We start from the raw sequence: 18,536 nt of genomic DNA on the forward strand, positions 1-18,536 counted from the left end.
AAACGGATTGTCCCACACTCTAACGTTCAGACGTTGTCAATTGCTAATTGTCAAGGTACCCAAACCAACGAACGCGCTTATGCAATCGATTACCGCAAAATGAGACAAGAAACCACTCGAGGAAACACCAAGAACACGTAAAACGCCCCCAGCCGTCTGCCAATTACACATATGACCCCGGCACACGGATGGTGCTGTAGTCATCCCAGATCGGCTCTTCGCGCTTGTTCGACGCTTTAAGGTCCTGGATGGCCTTGTTAAACATTTTTCGACCTCGGATGGGCCGCGGCGGCGGTGGCCGTGCGCCCATGGGCACCGGCACACTGCGGGTCCCGTCCGACCGTTCGCCGTTGGTGCTGCCTCCACTGCCACTGCCACCGACACCGCTGTCGTCCACGGTCTGCTCTTCTTCCGCAATGGTTCCGTTTCCATGCAGGCTGTTGATATAGGCCGTGTACGAGTGCATTCGCCCCGCCTCGTACAGCGGCCGTGTGCCCATGACACCAAACGCGGGCGGCGCATTGCTCGTGTTGACCATGGGCGCCGCGCTGTAACGGGGAAACCCGCTGGCCGACGTTCGCGACAGCGGCGGTCGTGGCGGCATGGGCGTCATCACGGGAACGGGCCCGGGGCTCGGAATTTGGGCCGTGGACGACATATACGTCGGCTGAGGCGGGTAAAAGTGCCCCATGGGCGACGGCACGGGCAGGATGTACGAGCCAGCGGCAGGAGCGAAGCTGTTCTGGTGCATGGGCGGCGGGGGCGGCAGTTTGATGGATGAAGGTTTGACGGCGCCCTCGTCGACGCGGCTCCAGAGCTCCTGGCGCTCAACCAGGGTGCTGCCGGAGCTGGGCATGGCAAAGGGCTCGTTGCTGTAGGACGGCACGGAGGGCGGCGGGCCGAGGGTGCTGGTGGAGACGTTGAGGTCGTCGCTGGTTTCGCGGATGGTGACGCGTGTTTTTCGTTTTCGTTTGGATGGGATAGGGGCAGGGGGCGGGGCGGGCTCTTCCTCCTCCTCTTCCTCCTCCTCGTCCTCTTCGGCTTCCTCTTCACTCGACGTTCGGCTTGGGATGCGTGCTAATGCGCCGCCACCGCTTTCAGCACCACTGCTTGACGCAGCATAAGGGTGGCCCGAGATGCCGTCACCCAGTATACCGTCAATCAGGGCTTTTGCGGCGGACGTCTGGCCCTCCGGGATGGGCGGCGTGATCCAGGGGAGCACAAACGGCTGCAAGGTGCGCTCTACCACAACCTGCACAATGGTCATGTCCAAGCAATTGATGGCGGCCGTGGCCAGACCTGCTTGCAGCGGCGTGGTAGACGATCCACCGGCCGCCGGCCGCGTGCTCAAAGTAATGGCCGAGGCCAGCAGCGACACGGACCACAGCACAATGGTGATGCGGCCCAGCACAATGATCTTGGTGTGCCGCGGCGTTCGGGCGCGGTTGTTGCTGCCCTCAAAGGGATCCGGCCGGCGCGAGACCAGCATGTAGCAGATCATATAGACCAGGCCAAAGATGCACGAGATCATGACCAGACTCTCGGTGAGACCACTGGCTTTGGTGTTGACGACAATCGTGCCGCCAAGCTCGAGGCCCGACACAACCAGGCCGATGAGAATCATGAGCAGGTTGAGCCCGAAAGAGGCCATGACAATCTTGGGTAGCGGCAGCCATGGCGGCGTGGTGACGGGCCCTGCCGCGGCCGACGGCTTCCAAGAGGTGAGTGGCCACTTGAAGCGATATTTGAAGGAGACACCCTTATCGATGCCGTCTCTCGCCATACGGAGAAGAATCGTCGGCTACTTTTGTCGACGGCTTTGTCGACGGTTTTGTCGGGATTTGTCCAATGTTTGGACGGCCCGATCTGGATGAGAGTGTCTCGTCGTATTCATGTGGGCATCGTGATGATGACAAGAGCCGCAATTCTCGTGATGCACAGGAAAGGTGAAGCTTCGTTGCTCAAACCAAACAAGCCGACAAAAGGACGCCTACCCACGACAAACGAATGAGTTCCCCTCACTAGACATCTCGTTTACATTCCATAGTCGTTTCGGGGTGCGATTTGGCAGCCGGGCAACGGAGTGAAACAGCACATGCCAGACGTCGAGATACCATCCGGCATTTTGGGGACTGGCGCACGGCACATTCCAGGCTTATTAAGGGAGACACAGGAAAGCGATATGTCGTCATCGCATCGTTCGCGATAAGGCCGTTGTGAAATCATACCCTCGGAAAACTTGAAGTTTTCGTCGTATTTTTGAATCAATTACGGAGGGCCTCCAGGTGTCAAAACATCGCCAATTGACATCTGCTGGCGTCGTTCGACTTGGTTGGTTGAATGTGTAGCAAGTCGCGGCCATACGAATACGCCGTCTTCAAAGCAATACGCCGTCCAGACCAGGGCTTAGGCCCGCTTTCGGTCAATCGGCGGCAACCGTCAAGGAGTCGTGTCGTGTCAGTGTCGGCAGCCGCTGGCTCCACCGGCCGCACCTGCATATTGGCACTGTAACGCGCCAGGAAGGAGCATATTGCGGAAAACTAGCAGGCGCTGTCGACCATTTACAGCTGTTGCTTCCGAGCATGACTCGTGCTGCGTTACAGCGTGCATGCACATAACGGCCTCGTTCCGTTTTAGTGAGAGGCCGCTGGGGCCGTTGGGGCCACTGGAGCCATGAGGCGTGCCGCTCCCCTCCTTCCCGATTCCGTCTTTCAGCAAGTTGTGGAAGCGCACATGCGCTAACCGGGTGGCGGCCTCGCTCCTTCCCTTTTGTCATTACAGAATACCCATTGTACCTTTAGTTTCACCGGACCAGGCCCCGCATATTTTGCCCACTGATAGGCTCTAATTACAGGCGATGGGGCGCAAAGCGCTCTTGCCGTTGCTGCTGAATTCTTGCCAAGTCTCCTTCCATAGAGAGCAAGTCACCAACGCCGACTACCAGCCAAAATTCCTCATCGACTTGGACCTCGTCACAAAATCAAAGCCTCGCACACAAACAGCAATTGACCGCTCAGCACCCCAGGTCACCGCCCACCTCCTTGTTTCTTTTTGACACGCACGCCTCACGCTGCTCGCTGCCCCTCTCTCAGAGTCTTCCCCGCCCTCGTCCTCGGCCGCCCCGACTCCCGCCTTCTGCCTCCGACTTCCGCTCGCCGTTTTCATCTTCCCGGTATATCTCCGCCGGAGCATGGACGTCGACTTGTGCTCGTGAATGGAGACACCAACCACGGCGGCAGCAGCAGCCACGGCGGCCGGGACGACGGTGGTACCCGCTGCGATATCGACTACGGCCCCGACTACGGCACCGGCCACAGAAGCACCGGCTACAACAACAACAACCTCCGCCGCCGACCTCTCCAACAAAAAAGTGTCTCAGACATGCGTCACATGCCGCGCGCGCAAGGTGCGCTGCGACGGCCGCCGCGACATTTGCTCCAACTGCGAACGCCTCGGCTTCCCCTGCTCGTTTGACGACGCGGCTGTCGTAGTGAACGCTGATGCAAAAGGTCAACACGGCGGCGCCGACGGCGCTCTTTCGGCAGACGCCAACAACAACAGTGCAAGGGTCGCCTCAACTACAGCTACCGCATCGGACCCACTGCTGGCGATCCCGCGGCGACGCGCACGACAAGCATGCCAGAACTGCCACTCTCGCAAGGCCCGCTGCTCCGGCGGCACGCCGCAGTGCGACCGGTGCCGCACGCTGGGCATCGAGTGTGTCTATCGGCCAGGCAAGCGCACACGCATGAGCCCTGTGCTCTCCGGATCGATTTCGGGCGACCGTGACCGAGACAACAACCGCGACAGTCGTGGCGAGCCGCCATCACAGCAGCATGGCTTTGAGCGCGGCCTCAGCGAGTCCTCCGACCACATGGACGATGTGCCCATGGGCGGTGCCGGGCCTGGAGGCCACACGGGCCACGCAGGCGGCCTCGGACGCCATGGAGGGCCGCCGTCGGCGTCGACGGGCGGCGCGGGCGTCGACACCACCGTGCTGACGACCCGCTCGTGTCCCAGCGACGTGCTCGAGGCGCTGGCCATGCGCACGTTTGACCAATTCTTTCGCCACATCCACCACATTCCCACCTTTGCCTTTCTGCACCGCGCCTCGCTCATGCAGCGGTACCGAGCAGGGCTCGTCGACCGCCCACTGCTGCTCGCTCTTGTCGGCATCACGTCGCTTATGACGGATCTGGGCCCCGGCACGCGCGAGCTCGGCAAGCAGTGCATCGCCGAGGCCGAGGCGCTCGTGCTCAGCCGTCTGGACCGGCCGTCGACGCTCGGCCTGCAGACCCTTGTCTTTGTCATCCACCACCGCGTGCTATCGGGCCGGTTCTCGTCGGCCTTTATGCTGCACGGCGTGGCCTCGCGGTTCGCGTCAGCGCTGCGCCTCAACCACGAGAACCCCCGGCTCTGTTTCCTGGCGCGCGAGTCCCGCCGTCGCCTCATGTGGGCGCTGTATATGATCGACTCGAGCATGGCCAATGGATATGCCGACTTTAGCCTGTGGGCGTACCGCGCCGAAGACCGCGCCGACGTCATGAACATCCAGCTGCCCTGTAATGAGCGCAATTTCGAGTTTGACCTACCCGAGCGCACCGAACCCTTGCGCCCACCACCTCGCCTGGCCGACGGCAGCCTGCCACCACTGCCCGACGACATTGGCTTTTTGGCATTGCACGTGCGCATTCGCTCCATCCGCGGGCGCATCCTGCAGTACACCAAGGACGTCACGTCGAATCTGAGCACACCGCCGCCCTCGTCGCCGTCGACGGCCATCGATGAGAACGTGACCGCTTTCAATGTGGCCTCCATCCCAGGCCGCGTCGCCGAGATCGCCGCTGAGCTCGACGACTTTGCCGCCCGGCTGCCAGTCAGTTTCCGCTGGTCCGAGGGCAACGTGCGCCTGCGCACCTACTCACCACGTCTGTGCGTGTTCTTGATGACGCACGTCTGGTGGGAGCAGTGCCACTGCGAGCTGTACCGCCTTGCCCTAGTCGGCCTGCAGGAGGCCCTGCCGGCGCCGTGCATCGCGCAGCTCGAGCACCAGTTCCCCACATGGGTGCGCCACTGCCGCGAGCAGGTCCTGGAGCACGCCAGCGCCATGGCCGACATGTTCCGGCTCGTGCTGACACTCGAAAACGGTGTGCCGGCCACCGATTTGGATTTGCCCATTTGCCTGTACCAGTGCGTCCGCCTGCTCTTCTACATCAGCCGCACCAACCCAGACGACCCGCAGGCCGTGCCGCACGACTCGTTTCTCGAGCTCGCAGGCGTGTGCACGCAGGTGCTAGAGCGGACCGTCACCACGCCGGCGACGATCCGCATCCGCGCGAACCTGCAAAAGCTCATGACGCAGGGGCTCAGCACCGCCAACATTGCACCGAGCGGGCGCAGCACGCCGGATGTGTTGCACATGGAGACGGAGGACGACATTTCGACCATGATGCGGCAGCCGGGGCGCAACGGAAATGGAAATAGCAACGGAGTTGCATCCGCCACAATAGCTGCCGCTGCCGCCGCAACGGCCACAGCCGCACCCAGTCCCGTGCTGCCCGGACTCAGCCAACGGGCAGCCGCCTCAGCAGGACCACCGCCGTACTCCCAAACACAGCAGCAACCGCAGCAACCGCAGCCTCCCCCTCAGCTCGCACAGCACCCACACCAGCTGCAGCAGCCGGTCTCCCATCCGGGCCTGTCCAGTGCACCGCCAGTCATGTTTGACGCCTTTGACAACCACATGGCGGCAGCAGCGGCCGCCGCCGCAGCAGCTGGCCCAACCGGCCTTCCCGGTGCACCCGCATCCGCGTCCACAGCAGGCGCAGCAGGTGGCATGGGGCTGACCGGCCTGCCTACCACGGCCGGCGCAGCACCGACGCCGGCTGGTGTCAGCGGTGTCAGCTCTACCGGCTCGCCGCAGCCCAGCCTGGCTAGCCACCAACCGGGCGCCGCGCTCGACGCGTTTGATCTCGATGTGGACAATTTCGGGTCGACCGATCTTGGCGGCTGGTTCTCGGGCGACTGGGTGACGAACAATGAGTTTTCGACGTAGGAGCCTGTGGAAGGGGAGGGAGCAGTGTTGTCAATGTATTTTTGTTTCTTAATTTCACGTTTATGATCTTGCGAATGGAGGGAGCCTTTGCCGTATTATTTTGGGAGGTATTTTGTTGGATTTTGGACAACAAGGAGAGCAATGATGTCGAAATGGAAGAGCCTTGGAAGGGAGATGCAAAAAAAAATTGACTTGGAAGAAGTGAATTGCAGGTCCCATATATTCAAACTGCTAGATACGATTCTAGTTCTAGATCGTGTGTCTGATGTTATTGGATTACTTACTGATTTTATTTCGTCCCTTCTGCAGCGCGCGACTCGACACATGGACCCCCAAACTTACAGTGGACCAGTGGACCATAACGGCAGTCGGGCGGCTCCGGTTTGTCAAATTGGCGAATGAGAAACTGGCAGCAGGTAATAAGAACTCACCAAATCGAGACAACTTTGGGGGTACACCCGTCGTCTGCCACCTTGGTGCAACCGATTTGCCAAAGGAGCTTGTCCCAGAACGTCCTGAAACGGGCGAGAAAGACCTGTTGGGCGCTGATCTGACCAACAGGAGTCGTCGTTTTCTGCTGTCGTAATTTCTGCAGAGGATGTCGTGATTGCTTTTCGGTGGGTCCCCCACGATCAGGGGCGTCACGGCGGCAGCATCCTCTCGGGGAGCCACCGGGAGTGAACCGTAGTGTGGGACAGACGGAAAGCTTCTTTTGTCACATAGGAGGTTCAAGACGCCCAGACCGACAGGACACGGCATGCCTGCCCGGTCCAAATGATTCCTTTGATGACTTTTATTGCTTTAGTTTGAAACAATGGGAGAAAGACAAATTGCCACAGAAAAAAAATGCTGATGCAGAACGCTGCCATGCCATGACGTTGTCGAACAAATAAATACAAATATTAAACCAAGACAACAGACGTCGAGTCCGCTTTGACTCGATGCTTGATGGCTCCCTGTGCTGTTGGCCACGTCCTCGAAAAACTATGTACATCCCGGTATTAGAGTCTCCTAATGGTCTGTCGTCGCTTGCCTGTTGCCTCCTGTCCCATGCATCTCCCCTCACCGAAGCAAAGGTGTCTGCTCCCCAGCAGCGCCTGCACCGTCGTGGCCGCCGCCGCCGTCGCCCTCGACGCTGTGGTGATCATCGTCGTCGACAAACCCGAGCTGGTGCTCCCGGTAGATCCAGCCAATGCACAGGCCGGCACCGGGGCCCAGCACCACCGACGCGCCCAGCACCACCGCAACCACACGCCAGCCCGCCTCCACCAGGATCCAGTACAGGACCGTCAGCACGATGAAGACGACGTCGATTTCAATAAACCGCAGCGTCGAGCGCGTCATCTCCTGGCGGTCGTCGGGCCGGCCCGTCACAAGAAGCCACAGGACGAGCCCGTGGGAGAGCACCGAGCACAGCAGCGGCACAGCGTAGACCGCCAGCAGCGCGGGGGTGTGCGACTCGAGGTGCAGCGTGCGGCCGGGGCGGTGCTGGCCCGCCGATTGGATCACAAAACGCACGCCCTGGCGGATGAGCGAGACGTAGACGGGGAAGAAGAGCCACACGGCGATGGCGACGGGGTGGTCGGTCACGAGCATGGCGAGCGACGGCACGACAAACCCGAGCGCGACGGCCACGGGGATGGCCACGACTTCGGACACGACGGCCAGGTGGCGCTTGTCGCGGCCCGTATTGGGATTGGCGGCGCTGTCGCCGTCGCCGTCGTGGCCCGCGTCGTGGCCCGCGTCGTGGGCCCGCAGCATCTCCTTGGACCGGCGGAAAAAGGCCGGGGTGATGAGCAGCTCCCACACCATGGCGCCGCCCACGAGGTTGAACACCAGCCAGGGCCCCGTCGGGTAGGCAATCAGCACGCTCGGCCCGTTGCAGATGCGCGCCGCCTCGACCGTGCTGACGGTGAGCAGCGACCCGATGAACGAGAGCACGGCGCTCATGGACGCAAACGCGCGCGTCGAGCTGCGGGCGAGCGCCTCCTGGAAGAAGCTGACGAGAAAACAGGATGGCGTGCCCAGCAGCGGGATGCGTGAGAGGCCCGGTAGACGGGCCCGCGCGTGGCACTGCGAAAAAAGCATGGCGACGTTGACGTCGGAGTGGACAAAGAGGACGAGGGCGGTCGCGACGGCGAGGAGGACGGGGACGACCAGAAGGTACGCCAAGCCGACATGGTGCACAAGGTGGTCGCGGCGGTTGCGCCGCAGCTGGCGGACGCGGTCCTGCAGCGTATGCCACGCGGACATGAGCGAGGGACGCAGCCGGTCCATCGTGGCGAGGAGGAGGAGGAACAGGAGGAGGGCAAAGGCGGAGTAAGGAGACGATTCGTTTTTGTTTGTTGGCGGCTGCGGCGCCCCTTCGATCAAAAAAGGCCGATTCTATGCTCGTCGTGTAGCCGTATAGGTCTGGTCAGCCGTGACCAGTTGCACGAGAACCTGTCTCGTCGCTGTGCGGCCGTGAAAGCTGGAGTGGTTGGTGTTGAGCGAGGCTGGAGTGAGAAAAGGAAGAGGCGTTACGTAGTTTCGGTGAGAAGTTGCCTGGTCCCCGTAATAAGCAACAGACGACATTGTGGGGCTCGTAGCTCGGCAGCTGCCATTTTAGTGGCCCCTGCGTTTTTGGCAGCCGCCTAGTCCCGTCGCCAGCCGCGCATTGTTCAACATTTTGCAGGCGGAGTGACCGCCACCGCATCACTTGTGTGCTCGCGCATATGCTGAGTATCATATTGGATAGATTCGCCATCGGCCGTGTACCGTATCTATTATACGCACGTATTTGCGTCGTATATGTAGTCCGTCCCAGAATCAACGCAAACGCCCGCCCGCAATATACAATATGCTCCCGGAAAAAATATCAAACGCCAAATATACAAAACTACAAAATCATAAAATTACAGGGCCATGTACGACAGGTCGGGAAGACCGCGGATGATGCTGCCAGCCAGGGCTGCCACGGCTCTGTCGTCCAGCTGAGGAGCCGGTATAGGAGAAGAAGGTTTGGGTGGAGCTGGTGTAACAGCAGGAGCAGTTGGCACCGGCGCAGGAGGCAGAGACACAGGCGCCGCCAGGGGCGGAATGCTAAACTCTTCCTTCACTGGCGACGAGACCATCTCACCCCAGTCGTCGTCGTCGTCGTCGTCGTCGTCGCCTGCAAAAGCGCCCGTGTCCTTCTTTTCGGTTGACGGTGGAAGGGTCGGGGCCAGGTCACGCGGCGGCAGAACAACGCTGAACCTGCTCGGCTGCGCTGTGGCCGGCGATGGAACAGCTGCAACAGGAAAAGGCCGGTCAATCTGGACGGAGTTTCGTGCTGGCTCAGGCTGCGCATGTACGTGGTCGTGGCTGTTGCTGTTGCTGTTGCTGTTGCTGCCCCAGCCAAAGACGGGCGCCGGTGAAAACGCAGGCGAGATTCCGGCAGGACTGCCCGCACTGGCGCCGCTGCCTTCATTGGCCCATGCCGACGAGGCGGACGACAGGTTGTATTTGTGGCCGGCACCTCCGTTCGGTGCCGTCTTCTTCCGCTTAAACACCTCGTCGAGCGCCACGGGCTCTGCTGCCGAGTCCCATCCAAAGAGGTTCCCGCTGCGCGCACCGCCGCCGGCAGCACCGCCCACACCGCGCCCGAACCCGCCGCCCAGCGTGGGCTTTCCCGTAAACGAGTCCTCTTCCATCCAGCGGCGCACAATCTTGACCGTGTCGTCGCGGATGGCGCTGGTGCGCCAGGTCACGGGCCGGTAGTTTTCATTGTCGTCGCCGCCGGCCGCGTGTTTGCGGTAGCTGCCGTGGCGGGCGATGCGGTACCAGACTTTGCGCTCGGAGATGCTGGTGAAGCTGTCGTCCAAGATGTAGTCGGGAATGAAGGCGTCGAGGGGTGGGGCGTTCTCTTCGGCATCCTTCTCGTCTCGCGGGCGCACTTTGGCATCCTTGTCGTTGTAGAGCTCGTCTACTTGGGCCTGGTCGATAGTAAACGGTTGCTTGCCAAACAGGGCAAGCAATCGGTTAGCCGAGAGCGCGTCTGCGTCTGGAGCGGTCGCTTCTGGTACGAGCTTCTTGCCTCCCTCATTTGGCCGCTTATCGGTGTCAACTTGTGTTGACTCAGGGGGCTTCTCTACGCTCTCTCCTTTGCCCTCTTCGGGGCTGGCCTTTGACGTGACCTCGTGGTCGGCTTTTGAAGAATCCTCTAAGCTTTCAGTGTTTTCCTCGTCGTCAATGTCGTCCTCTTTCGATTTAGAGTCAGACACAGGTAGTGTCAAGTCTGAAGCAGGCGATTCTGGCACACTTTCAGATGTCTCGACTGCCAATGCCATGTTTGGCATGGTCTCCAACGCCTCACCGTCCGATGTCTCAGTTCCGTCTACACTTTTGTCTGACCCGATGCTGCCACGCCGGCTGCTGTCTCTTGTGCTGGCTGACGCCGATAGACTTTGTGTGGCGGCAGGCCTGGTTGACAAACCGTCGTACAGCTCCACCAAACCCTGTACCTTGGAGGAAGACTTTCTTTGTACAACGTCGGGACTCGGCGTCGTTGTGACCTTGTTGGTGTTGGTGGCGGTGGCGTCGTCATCTTCAACAGACGTTGTCGGCGAGTCTTGATGCGGATCGTCGTTGTCAGCATGGTGGTGGTGACTGCTGCCGTCGGAGCTAGAGGTTGACGGGCGAGAGCAGGAGTCTAACGAGGGAAAGGTTGGTTGCGGTGGAGGTTTCGGGGTATCGTCGGTGTCGTCATCAGAACTACCCCCCGTGCCTTCGCTGTCGACATGTTGAGCAATAATTTGTGGAACGCCATCTGTTGCTGCTTCTGTTGCTACGTCATCCTTGGTGTTCACCTCGTCTTGACCCAAGCTCTTGCCAACACTATTGCTGTCGTCGAGGCGCAGGACTGGGATGGACAGTGTGCTACTCGCTCTTCCCCTCGCGTAGTCTTGTCTTTGGTCTGCTTCGCCGCGCTTCTCGTTCGTCAACACTGTGCTCCATGGGTCGACACTGGGCGAGCGCGAAAAGCCGCTGATGCTGCCCTTTCGGCCGCCGAGGCTGTTTACAGACGAGCGCGACAGAGCGCGCCGTCGTCGCGGGCTGCCGCCGGGAGAGCCGGACGGTGATAGGGCTGCGGAGCCCGGCCAGGCAATGGGGCTCAGCTGGCCCAGTCCGCCGTACGTCGACTTTTCTTTGCGTGGCGGCGACAGGTGCTGGCTGCTGCCAAAGCCGTTTTCAAATTCATTTTCGAAACCGAAGCCAGCTGTCTCGGCCGCTGCGAACGCTCCCCAACCAGATGCATCCGGCGTGGGGGCACCACCCACATGCCCTCCTGTATGTCTCTTTGCGTCGGCATCGGTCGTCGTTGCCGTCGTCCAGTCGCCAAAGGCATTGTCGTCGTCGAACCCGCCAAAGCCGCCGTCGTCATCGTCAGCCCAGGGCGATGTTTCCGGAAGGGAAGCAAACGGTGTGCTGCCGCTGAGGCCACCAGCCAGGACAGCCGCCTGCGGTGGTTTGAGTGTTTCGCTCACACCATTCGCGGTAGAGTCACCATTGCCACTTCCACCACGACTGCCACTGCCGTTGCCGTTGCCGTGGCTGCTGCTGCTGCTATGGCCGGCGGATGAAGTCCATGGAGAGCCCCATGGATCGTCCATTGTGGGCGACGACGCGCATGGTTGACTGTAGAAAGGGATGGTCGGTATGTATCTGCCGTGCGCCAAGCAGAAACAACTTCGAGTCGATGTTGGTCGGCGTCGTGGTCGCGTGTCTTGAGAAGTGGACGTCGAAGCAAAAGGGGCCAAGGGGGGTGCATATGGAGCTTTGCTGGGGATTGTGGGCAAAAGACGCGCTACGACCTTGAAATGGTGGTGGGCCTGATGCACAAAACGTCAGCGCTGTGGCTCCGGGCTCCCGCCGGCGTGTCAATCTCACTGTATTACGACGTAGGCACCGGCACTCGACTATCATTGGCGGGCCGGAGGTATCTGCTGAGCAGTAGCGCCTGCCAGGGTTCTGGGCTGATCTGTTTTACAAGGATTTACAGGCATTGCCAGCGCTCATTCGCCAGAAGATTCCGCCACGCCAATTACTAATTGCGTCCTGTTTCGGCGGTCGCCTTAAACGTCTTTTTACAAGTCTTGTAACTGTTTTAAGACGACCAACGCCATCTGACCGACGACGGCCTTGTCGACGATGTGATACCGACTCATACGGGCTCTTCTTACAGCGACAAGCTGCTGTGTTTGACTGTCTCGACTGCGTCATGTCTCTCACAAAAGTCAAACACATTGTGCTGGTACGTCTTCTTGCGTCGTCTCGTGGCTTTATTCGCATGTCGACGTCCCCCGAAAGTCTACAGAAGTGCATGCTGACACACACAGATCCTGTCCGGCAAGGGCGGCGTCGGCAAGTCATCGGTCACGACCCAGCTGGCCCTGTCTCTCTCGCTTGCAGGCCATTCTGTCGGCGTTCTCGATGTCGACCTCACCGGCCCGTCCATCCCGCGCATGTTTGCCATTGAAGACGAGAAAGTCACGCAGGCGCCCGGCGGCTGGCTGCCCGTCACGGTCCACGAGGCCGACCCGGAAAAGGGCATCGGCTCACTGCGCGTCATCAGCCTGGGCTTCTTGCTGCCCAAGCGCGGCGATGCGGTCGTGTGGCGCGGGCCCAAGAAGACGGCCATGGTCCGCCAGTTTCTGAGCGACGTCTTCTGGGGCGAGACCGACTACCTCCTAATCGACACGCCACCGGGAACGAGCGACGAGCACATTTCGCTGGCCGAGACCCTGCTGCAAAGCACAACACCCGAGCAGATGGCCGGCGCCGTGGTTGTCACAACGCCGCAAGCAGTAGCTACGGCGGACGTGCGCAAGGAGCTCAACTTCTGCGCAAAGACGAGCATCCGCGTGCTGGGCGTCGTCGAGAACATGGCCGGCTTTGTGTGCCCCAACTGCTCCGAGTGCACGGACGTGTTTATGCGCGGCGGCGGCAAGGCCATGGCCGCCGACTTCAACGTTCCGTATCTGGGCAGCGTGCCGCTGGACCCCCAGTTTGTCGTGCTGGTTGAGTCGGGACGCACACCCGTCTACCCGGCCGGGACACAGGTGCATGGCGCGGCCTTTGTGCCGCCAGAAGCCACCGAGAGCAGCAACGGCGTCGGACGGCGGCGCGATCTGCTGGTGCAAAAGTATCGCGCCTGTTCTCTCGAGCCCGTTTTCCGTGGCATCACAGCAGAGGTGACGAAGGCGGCGACGGGTCAACGAACATAAAAATGATAGAATAAAGCTCATACTAAAAAATAAAAATTGCAAAACGACAAATATGCCTCATACTCCCTTGGACCGTATGCTCTGGACTGGAGATGCCGTCTCCCAAGGTGGCTGCATATTATCACGCCGTGCCATACCATTCTGTCGACTCGCAGTTGGCCTGGTCGGCCTAACTCGGATGGCTGCAGAAAACATTCAGCGCCCAACGGTCGCCATCACAGGCCTCGCAAGCTATGACGACAGGGGCCGGCCCTGTACGACGGCTGCTGTTGCGCCCCCGGGAAGGACGAAAGTGTGGGTCTAGCCGCTACATGGGGCCTAATCGTGAAGAGAAGCAGCCACCACAGCCCACTGTTGCAGCAGACCCACTCCCGATTTTTGGAGGGGAACAGTGAAGGAATGGGCGAAAAAAGAAAGTGCAGGAACAAAACGGCTGCACACCAAAAAGAAAAAGACCCCACCACAAAATTCTCGCACGCACACACAAAACCTGCCAAGTCTCTGCAAGTCACCGCAATGGCCATTGGCGGGGCGCGCCTTCTTCCAACCTGGTGGACGTCGTACTGTACCAGGGCCCTAGTCTTGAAGTAAAAAACATTTTTAGTAGTCTTTTTTTAGAGGCGGACTTTTGGCACTTTTGACGTCGTTGGCATTTTTTCTCACTTCTCCTCTTCCTCTGCAAGCCAAGCTTCTCCTTTTCTTTATTTTCACTTTTTTTGCCTCACATTGTCGAGATCCCATCTCATCGTCTGCCCAACTCACTGCCTCGAGCAACAGACCACTGTCACCAATTCCTGGCTTTTCTGTACATCCCAATTCTGGCCGATCGCCACTGCAGCTTCGACCTCACTCCGTCAGAACCCGCACTTTAAGCCTGTTTAAGCACACACGCACGCGACTCTGAACGTCACGCATCGCCGCCTCCTACCTCGGTCACCTCGAGCAGCAGCCCAACTCGAAACCACTGCAAGCCCTCACCGCCGACCTCGCCGCTATTGTCATCACCCTCCTCTCCTTTCTCTCAATCTTCTCGTCCTTTTCCCTCGTCCTCCCCAGGACCAATTTCATGTCAGCCACCGCCATATAGCCCTCCTCAACCTCCCGGTCCTCGTATAAAGACGGTCTGGGCCCTTGAACATCTTGCGTCTCTACGGCAGTGATCCATGAGCTCAAAGGATCTCCTGCGTTTCCTCTCCAAGCCCGCAAAGTATGTCTCATCGTGCTTTTCTTATATAGCTTTGTTTTCTCTTCGTTTTCTGCACCCCCCCCCTTGTCTTCGCCTAGACACGCTCTTTTGCCGTCGTGTTCTGTGCTGACTCTTCCTTCTCTCACAGGCCCCGATAGCACCTCTTTACAAGCATCTCTTGATCCTTTCTCGTCTGCTCCTGCAGCAAAACCAGACCCAATCCCAACACTTCTCGATCGTTGCCTGGTACTCTGTCCCGAGTATCGGTCCTTCTATCGGGTTGTTCGTTGCACACCAACTGCCCAAGATTCCTTCCTCGCAGGTCTTCCGCCTCCCCGTCTCTGCCCGCCCCCCATAACGCGCTCTCCCACGAGAGACGTCTATCCCAGATCCTACAATCGCACGCCCGCTGCTCACCTCTCCCACCGTCCTGTGGGCCTACTCTCCTCAAACGGACACCGCAAGGTTCGTTTGAGAGGAAGCTAGTAGCGCTCCGCGGAAGCTGCAAGCATCACCACCACCCCAACGCCGACCTCGATCCTCAATCCACCGCTACTCGCCTCGTTCGTCCCGTTTCAGCCGGCCCCAAACCCGATTTCCACAAACGGAGATGGTCGCTCTTGATATCCCCAATGGCTGCACTCTCTCGCCGTCCCTCGCAACGCCGCATCTACTCGGCACGCCGCATCTGCATATCAATCACGATGTCGCCGCCGATCTAGACTCGTCCAACGCCTTTGAGGGCCCTGAGAAGCTTCTCGAAGTCTGGTTCGCTCCCAGCCCCAAGGCCCTCGCGCCCTCTGTCAAGGAGAATGGCCTCAAGTCCGTGCCCGCCGACGTCTGGGTCGAGATGCTCGACCTTGTCAACTGCAAGATCTTGTCCGTCATCCACTCCGAGACGGTCGATGCCTACCTGCTCTCCGAGTCCAGCATGTTTGTGTTCCCCCACAAGATCATCCTGAAGACCTGCGGCACCACCACGCTGCTCCTGGGTCTGCACCGCATGCTGCGCATTGCTGCCACTGTGGCTGGTTTCCCCTTCCACAACGCTGTCTCGGCCAACGACATCCGCGCTGCCGCCACGCCCTACCGCGTCTTCTACAGCCGCAAGAACTTTTTGTTCCCGGACCGCCAGCAGGGCCCCCATCGCAGCTGGAAGCAGGAGGTGAAGTACCTCGACGACATGTTTGAAGGCGGCAGCGCCTACATGGTCGGCAAGATGAACGGCGACCACTGGTATCTGTACATTACGTCGCCCACCTTCAACCCGACCCCGCCGCAGACGCCTGTGGACAAGGACAGCAACGCTGTGCTCGGCAGCCTGGTCTCCCGCTCGAACAAGATCCCCACCGGTATCCTGGCGACCCCGGCCGACCGTGCCCCTGGTGACCATGCCACTGCCGCCGATGATGAGGACAAGCACGACGAGACACTGGAGATTCTCATGACGGACCTCGACCCGGAGAACGCGAAGCAATTCTACCTGTCGAATGCGAGTGCGGTCGCGCACGACAGGATCCTGTCCCAGACAGACAGCGCTCTCCTCAAGGCCGCCGCGGCCTCCAAGCAGCAGCAGCAGCAGCACGGCCATGGCCATGGCCATGGCCACAAGCAGCAGGACAGCCACATGTCTGACAGCACCTACAGCGTTCTCGACTCGGAGGACCTGTTTGATGTTGACGACATTGCCGTTCAGAACGCTGCCAACGGCAACAAGAACGACAACGGCGCCTGCAGCTCCGGTGGCTCGCTGACACCCCTGAGCGAGCATCTGGACTCCGCCGACATGGAGGCCCTAACCACCGAGGGCCACGCTCTCGGCACGGTCGTCTCCGACAGTTGCGGTCTGTCGGACGTGTACCCCCAGTCGGTCTACCCAGATGCGCGCATCGATGCCTACATGTTTGCGCCCTGCGGCTTCTCGGCCAACGGCGTCATTCCTGCGCCGCCCGCGGATGGTGATTCTGTCGCCAGTTCGACCACCAACGGCGAGATCCCCGAGACAGCCGAGACGGCCGAGACGGCCTCGGTGTCGACCAGCGACTCCGGCCCGACCTCCGCCCAAGGCAACCACTACTTCACCGTCCACGTTACGCCCGAGCCCAACTGCTCGTTTGCCTCGTTCGAGACCAACGTGCCCGGCGGGCAAAAGGGCCGCCAGACGGCCGACATTGTCAAGCACGTTGTGGACATCTTCCGCCCCGGTCGCTTTAGTGTCACGCTCTTTGAGGCCAAGGGCACGACGGCCGACAGCACCACCAAGCCCGGTGGCTCCTCCGGCAAGCGCCTTGAGCGCATCCCCGGCTACCGCCGCATTGACCGCATCGTTCACGACTTTGAGGACTATGACCTTGTCTTCCGCTTCTTCGAGCGCGAGGGCTTTGTCAGCAACGGCGAGGCGCGCGTCGGCGAGCTGTAAGGGGGAGGCTCCGTTCTATGGTGCTTATTTGGTTTGCGGTTCTGTTCGTGATGGGCCGCATTAAGATTGAATACATTGTTTGAATCATTCATTCATGTTGCTGCTTTGCCATTACTTTGTTATATGCTTCTGATTATGCGCAATGACTTGAGTTTTTGAAAACTGTCTGTTTCCATTCACGGCACATTTTTACCTTTCACTTTCTCTCATTTATAGCCACGTTTTTTGACCTTTTATGCCCGCATTTTTCTATATTGCCGGCCCAGGGCGTTCTTTATGAATAAGACCCTGTTGCCATTGTTCTTTCACGATAGTGCCACAGGACTTCGCGTATGGAGTCTTAAGTTTTTCGAATGGAATATCCACAGACACAAGACACAAGACACTGTTCAATATGCAGGAAATATGTGTGACTGAAATGTATCTACGACATTATTTTCACGAATAACAGTAATATCTTTGCTACGGTGTTTGTCATCAGTGTCAGTAGTTTCTTAGTAGTATATGGACTTATTTACATTTATACTTAAGTATACTAGGTTAAAAAAAAAAAAAAAAAAAAAAAAAAAAAAAAAAAAAATAAAAAGAACCACATTCTAAATTTAACATTAATACAGATTGTTAAAAGCTTTGAGAATGTGGCTATTTGCAGTATGCAGTCGAGAAAACTCAATATAGGAGCAATGGCTGATGTCTCTCCTTAACAGTCCTCGATAAATCTCCTACTTTGCTAATTGTCTATCTTGTCACCTCCCTTGGGAAGGTATTTCATATATCGAAAAATGTAACGCCCCCAAACCGCCCCAGGGCCTTCTGCAGCGGGCGGCGGCATCGGAGCATATTCATCAAGATCCACGTCCAGTGACCGAATAACCTCAAGGCCTGACTTGGCATACATCTTCCATGCCGGCTCCGACGAGTGGACCCAGGCGAAGACCCCGTGGGCGTCACACAGGTCCGTTCCCCACCGCAAGAGCGCCGAGCCAACACCGCGGCCCTGGTACTGCGGTGACACGATGAGCCCAATGACAAAGAGACAGCGGACCTTGGGTGGTCCATCTGGTGGGTTGGCCGGCATAACCTCGTCCATCCAGGCCTGCATGTCGGCGCCCGTCAGTGCCTCGAGCCGCTTGATGGGGTCTGCCGGGGGCGTGTCTTCTTTTCGTGGTGCATGATCTGCTTTCGCTGCCGGCGGTGTGGTGGCCGTATTGGTGGCCGGTTTGGGCGCCTGTCCTGGGACGACGGGCATCTCATCGGGCGCAAAGCCGTGGAAGCCCCAGTTGCAATAGCCCATGATGTGGCCAGTATCGGGATCGACGACTTTGAGCACGACGCGGCGGGGGCTCGTGAGCGTGCTGGGCAGCGTCTGCAGTGTGTACTGCTCCATATCAAAGGGCTGTTCCTTGCCGAGTGCCTTCATTTGCGTCTGGCGGTCGGTCTTAAAGGCGTCGGCGCTCATACGGGCCACGGCCGGGACATCGTCGATGGTGACGGCCTCGAGCTTGTAGGTCGGGGGCATTGTACAGTGTCGTTGAGATTTTTCTTGTGGCTGCATTTGTGTGAGTTTAGGTTGTGTTTGTATTTCGTAAGATAGCAAGGAGTCCAATCTCCGCATTTGACGCACGCTGCGCA

General features: G+C 59.2%; 7 protein-coding genes across 7 annotated transcripts; 3 read left to right on the plus strand and 4 right to left on the minus strand.

Annotated features, from left to right (window-relative positions):
• Positions 1-163: 163 nt before the first annotated feature.
• SPBR_02695 (uncharacterized protein) lies at positions 164-1,783 on the minus strand (the record flags this gene model as incomplete). Its single annotated transcript, XM_040760998.1, has 1 exon — positions 164-1,783. One exon carries the CDS (start codon positions 1,781-1,783, stop codon positions 164-166), a length of 1,620 nt encoding a protein of 539 aa, XP_040620379.1.
• Positions 1,784-3,214: 1,431 nt separating this feature from the next.
• Positions 3,215-6,055, plus strand: SPBR_02309 (uncharacterized protein; the record flags this gene model as incomplete). The annotated part of the gene is made up of 1 exon (XM_040760612.1): positions 3,215-6,055. The coding sequence occupies one exon, from the start codon at positions 3,215-3,217 to the stop codon at positions 6,053-6,055; it is 2,841 nt and encodes a 946-aa protein (XP_040620380.1).
• Positions 6,056-7,117: 1,062 nt separating this feature from the next.
• Positions 7,118-8,332, minus strand: SPBR_02908 (uncharacterized protein; the record flags this gene model as incomplete). The annotated part of the gene is made up of 1 exon (XM_040761211.1): positions 7,118-8,332. The coding sequence occupies one exon, from the start codon at positions 8,330-8,332 to the stop codon at positions 7,118-7,120; it is 1,215 nt and encodes a 404-aa protein (XP_040620381.1).
• Positions 8,333-8,949: 617 nt separating this feature from the next.
• On the minus strand, positions 8,950-11,685 carry SPBR_02332 (uncharacterized protein; the record flags this gene model as incomplete). The annotated part of the gene is made up of 1 exon (XM_040760635.1): positions 8,950-11,685. One exon carries the CDS (start codon positions 11,683-11,685, stop codon positions 8,950-8,952), a length of 2,736 nt encoding a protein of 911 aa, XP_040620382.1.
• Positions 11,686-12,293: 608 nt separating this feature from the next.
• Positions 12,294-13,299, plus strand: SPBR_03044 (uncharacterized protein; the record flags this gene model as incomplete). Its single annotated transcript, XM_040761347.1, has 2 exons — positions 12,294-12,326; positions 12,412-13,299. 2 exons carry the CDS (start codon positions 12,294-12,296, stop codon positions 13,297-13,299), a joined length of 921 nt encoding a protein of 306 aa, XP_040620383.1.
• Positions 13,300-15,095: 1,796 nt separating this feature from the next.
• SPBR_02594 (S-adenosylmethionine decarboxylase) lies at positions 15,096-16,904 on the plus strand (the record flags this gene model as incomplete). Its single annotated transcript, XM_040760897.1, has 1 exon — positions 15,096-16,904. The coding sequence occupies one exon, from the start codon at positions 15,096-15,098 to the stop codon at positions 16,902-16,904; it is 1,809 nt and encodes a 602-aa protein (XP_040620384.1).
• A 730-nt stretch (positions 16,905-17,634) lies between these two features.
• SPBR_03177 (uncharacterized protein) lies at positions 17,635-18,423 on the minus strand (the record flags this gene model as incomplete). Its single annotated transcript, XM_040761480.1, has 1 exon — positions 17,635-18,423. One exon carries the CDS (start codon positions 18,421-18,423, stop codon positions 17,635-17,637), a length of 789 nt encoding a protein of 262 aa, XP_040620385.1.
• Positions 18,424-18,536: the final 113 nt, after the last annotated feature.

This window comes from Sporothrix brasiliensis (assembly GCF_000820605.1).
Source record: "Sporothrix brasiliensis 5110 chromosome Unknown Cont17, whole genome shotgun sequence".
Lineage (NCBI taxonomy): Eukaryota > Fungi > Ascomycota > Sordariomycetes > Ophiostomatales > Ophiostomataceae > Sporothrix > Sporothrix brasiliensis.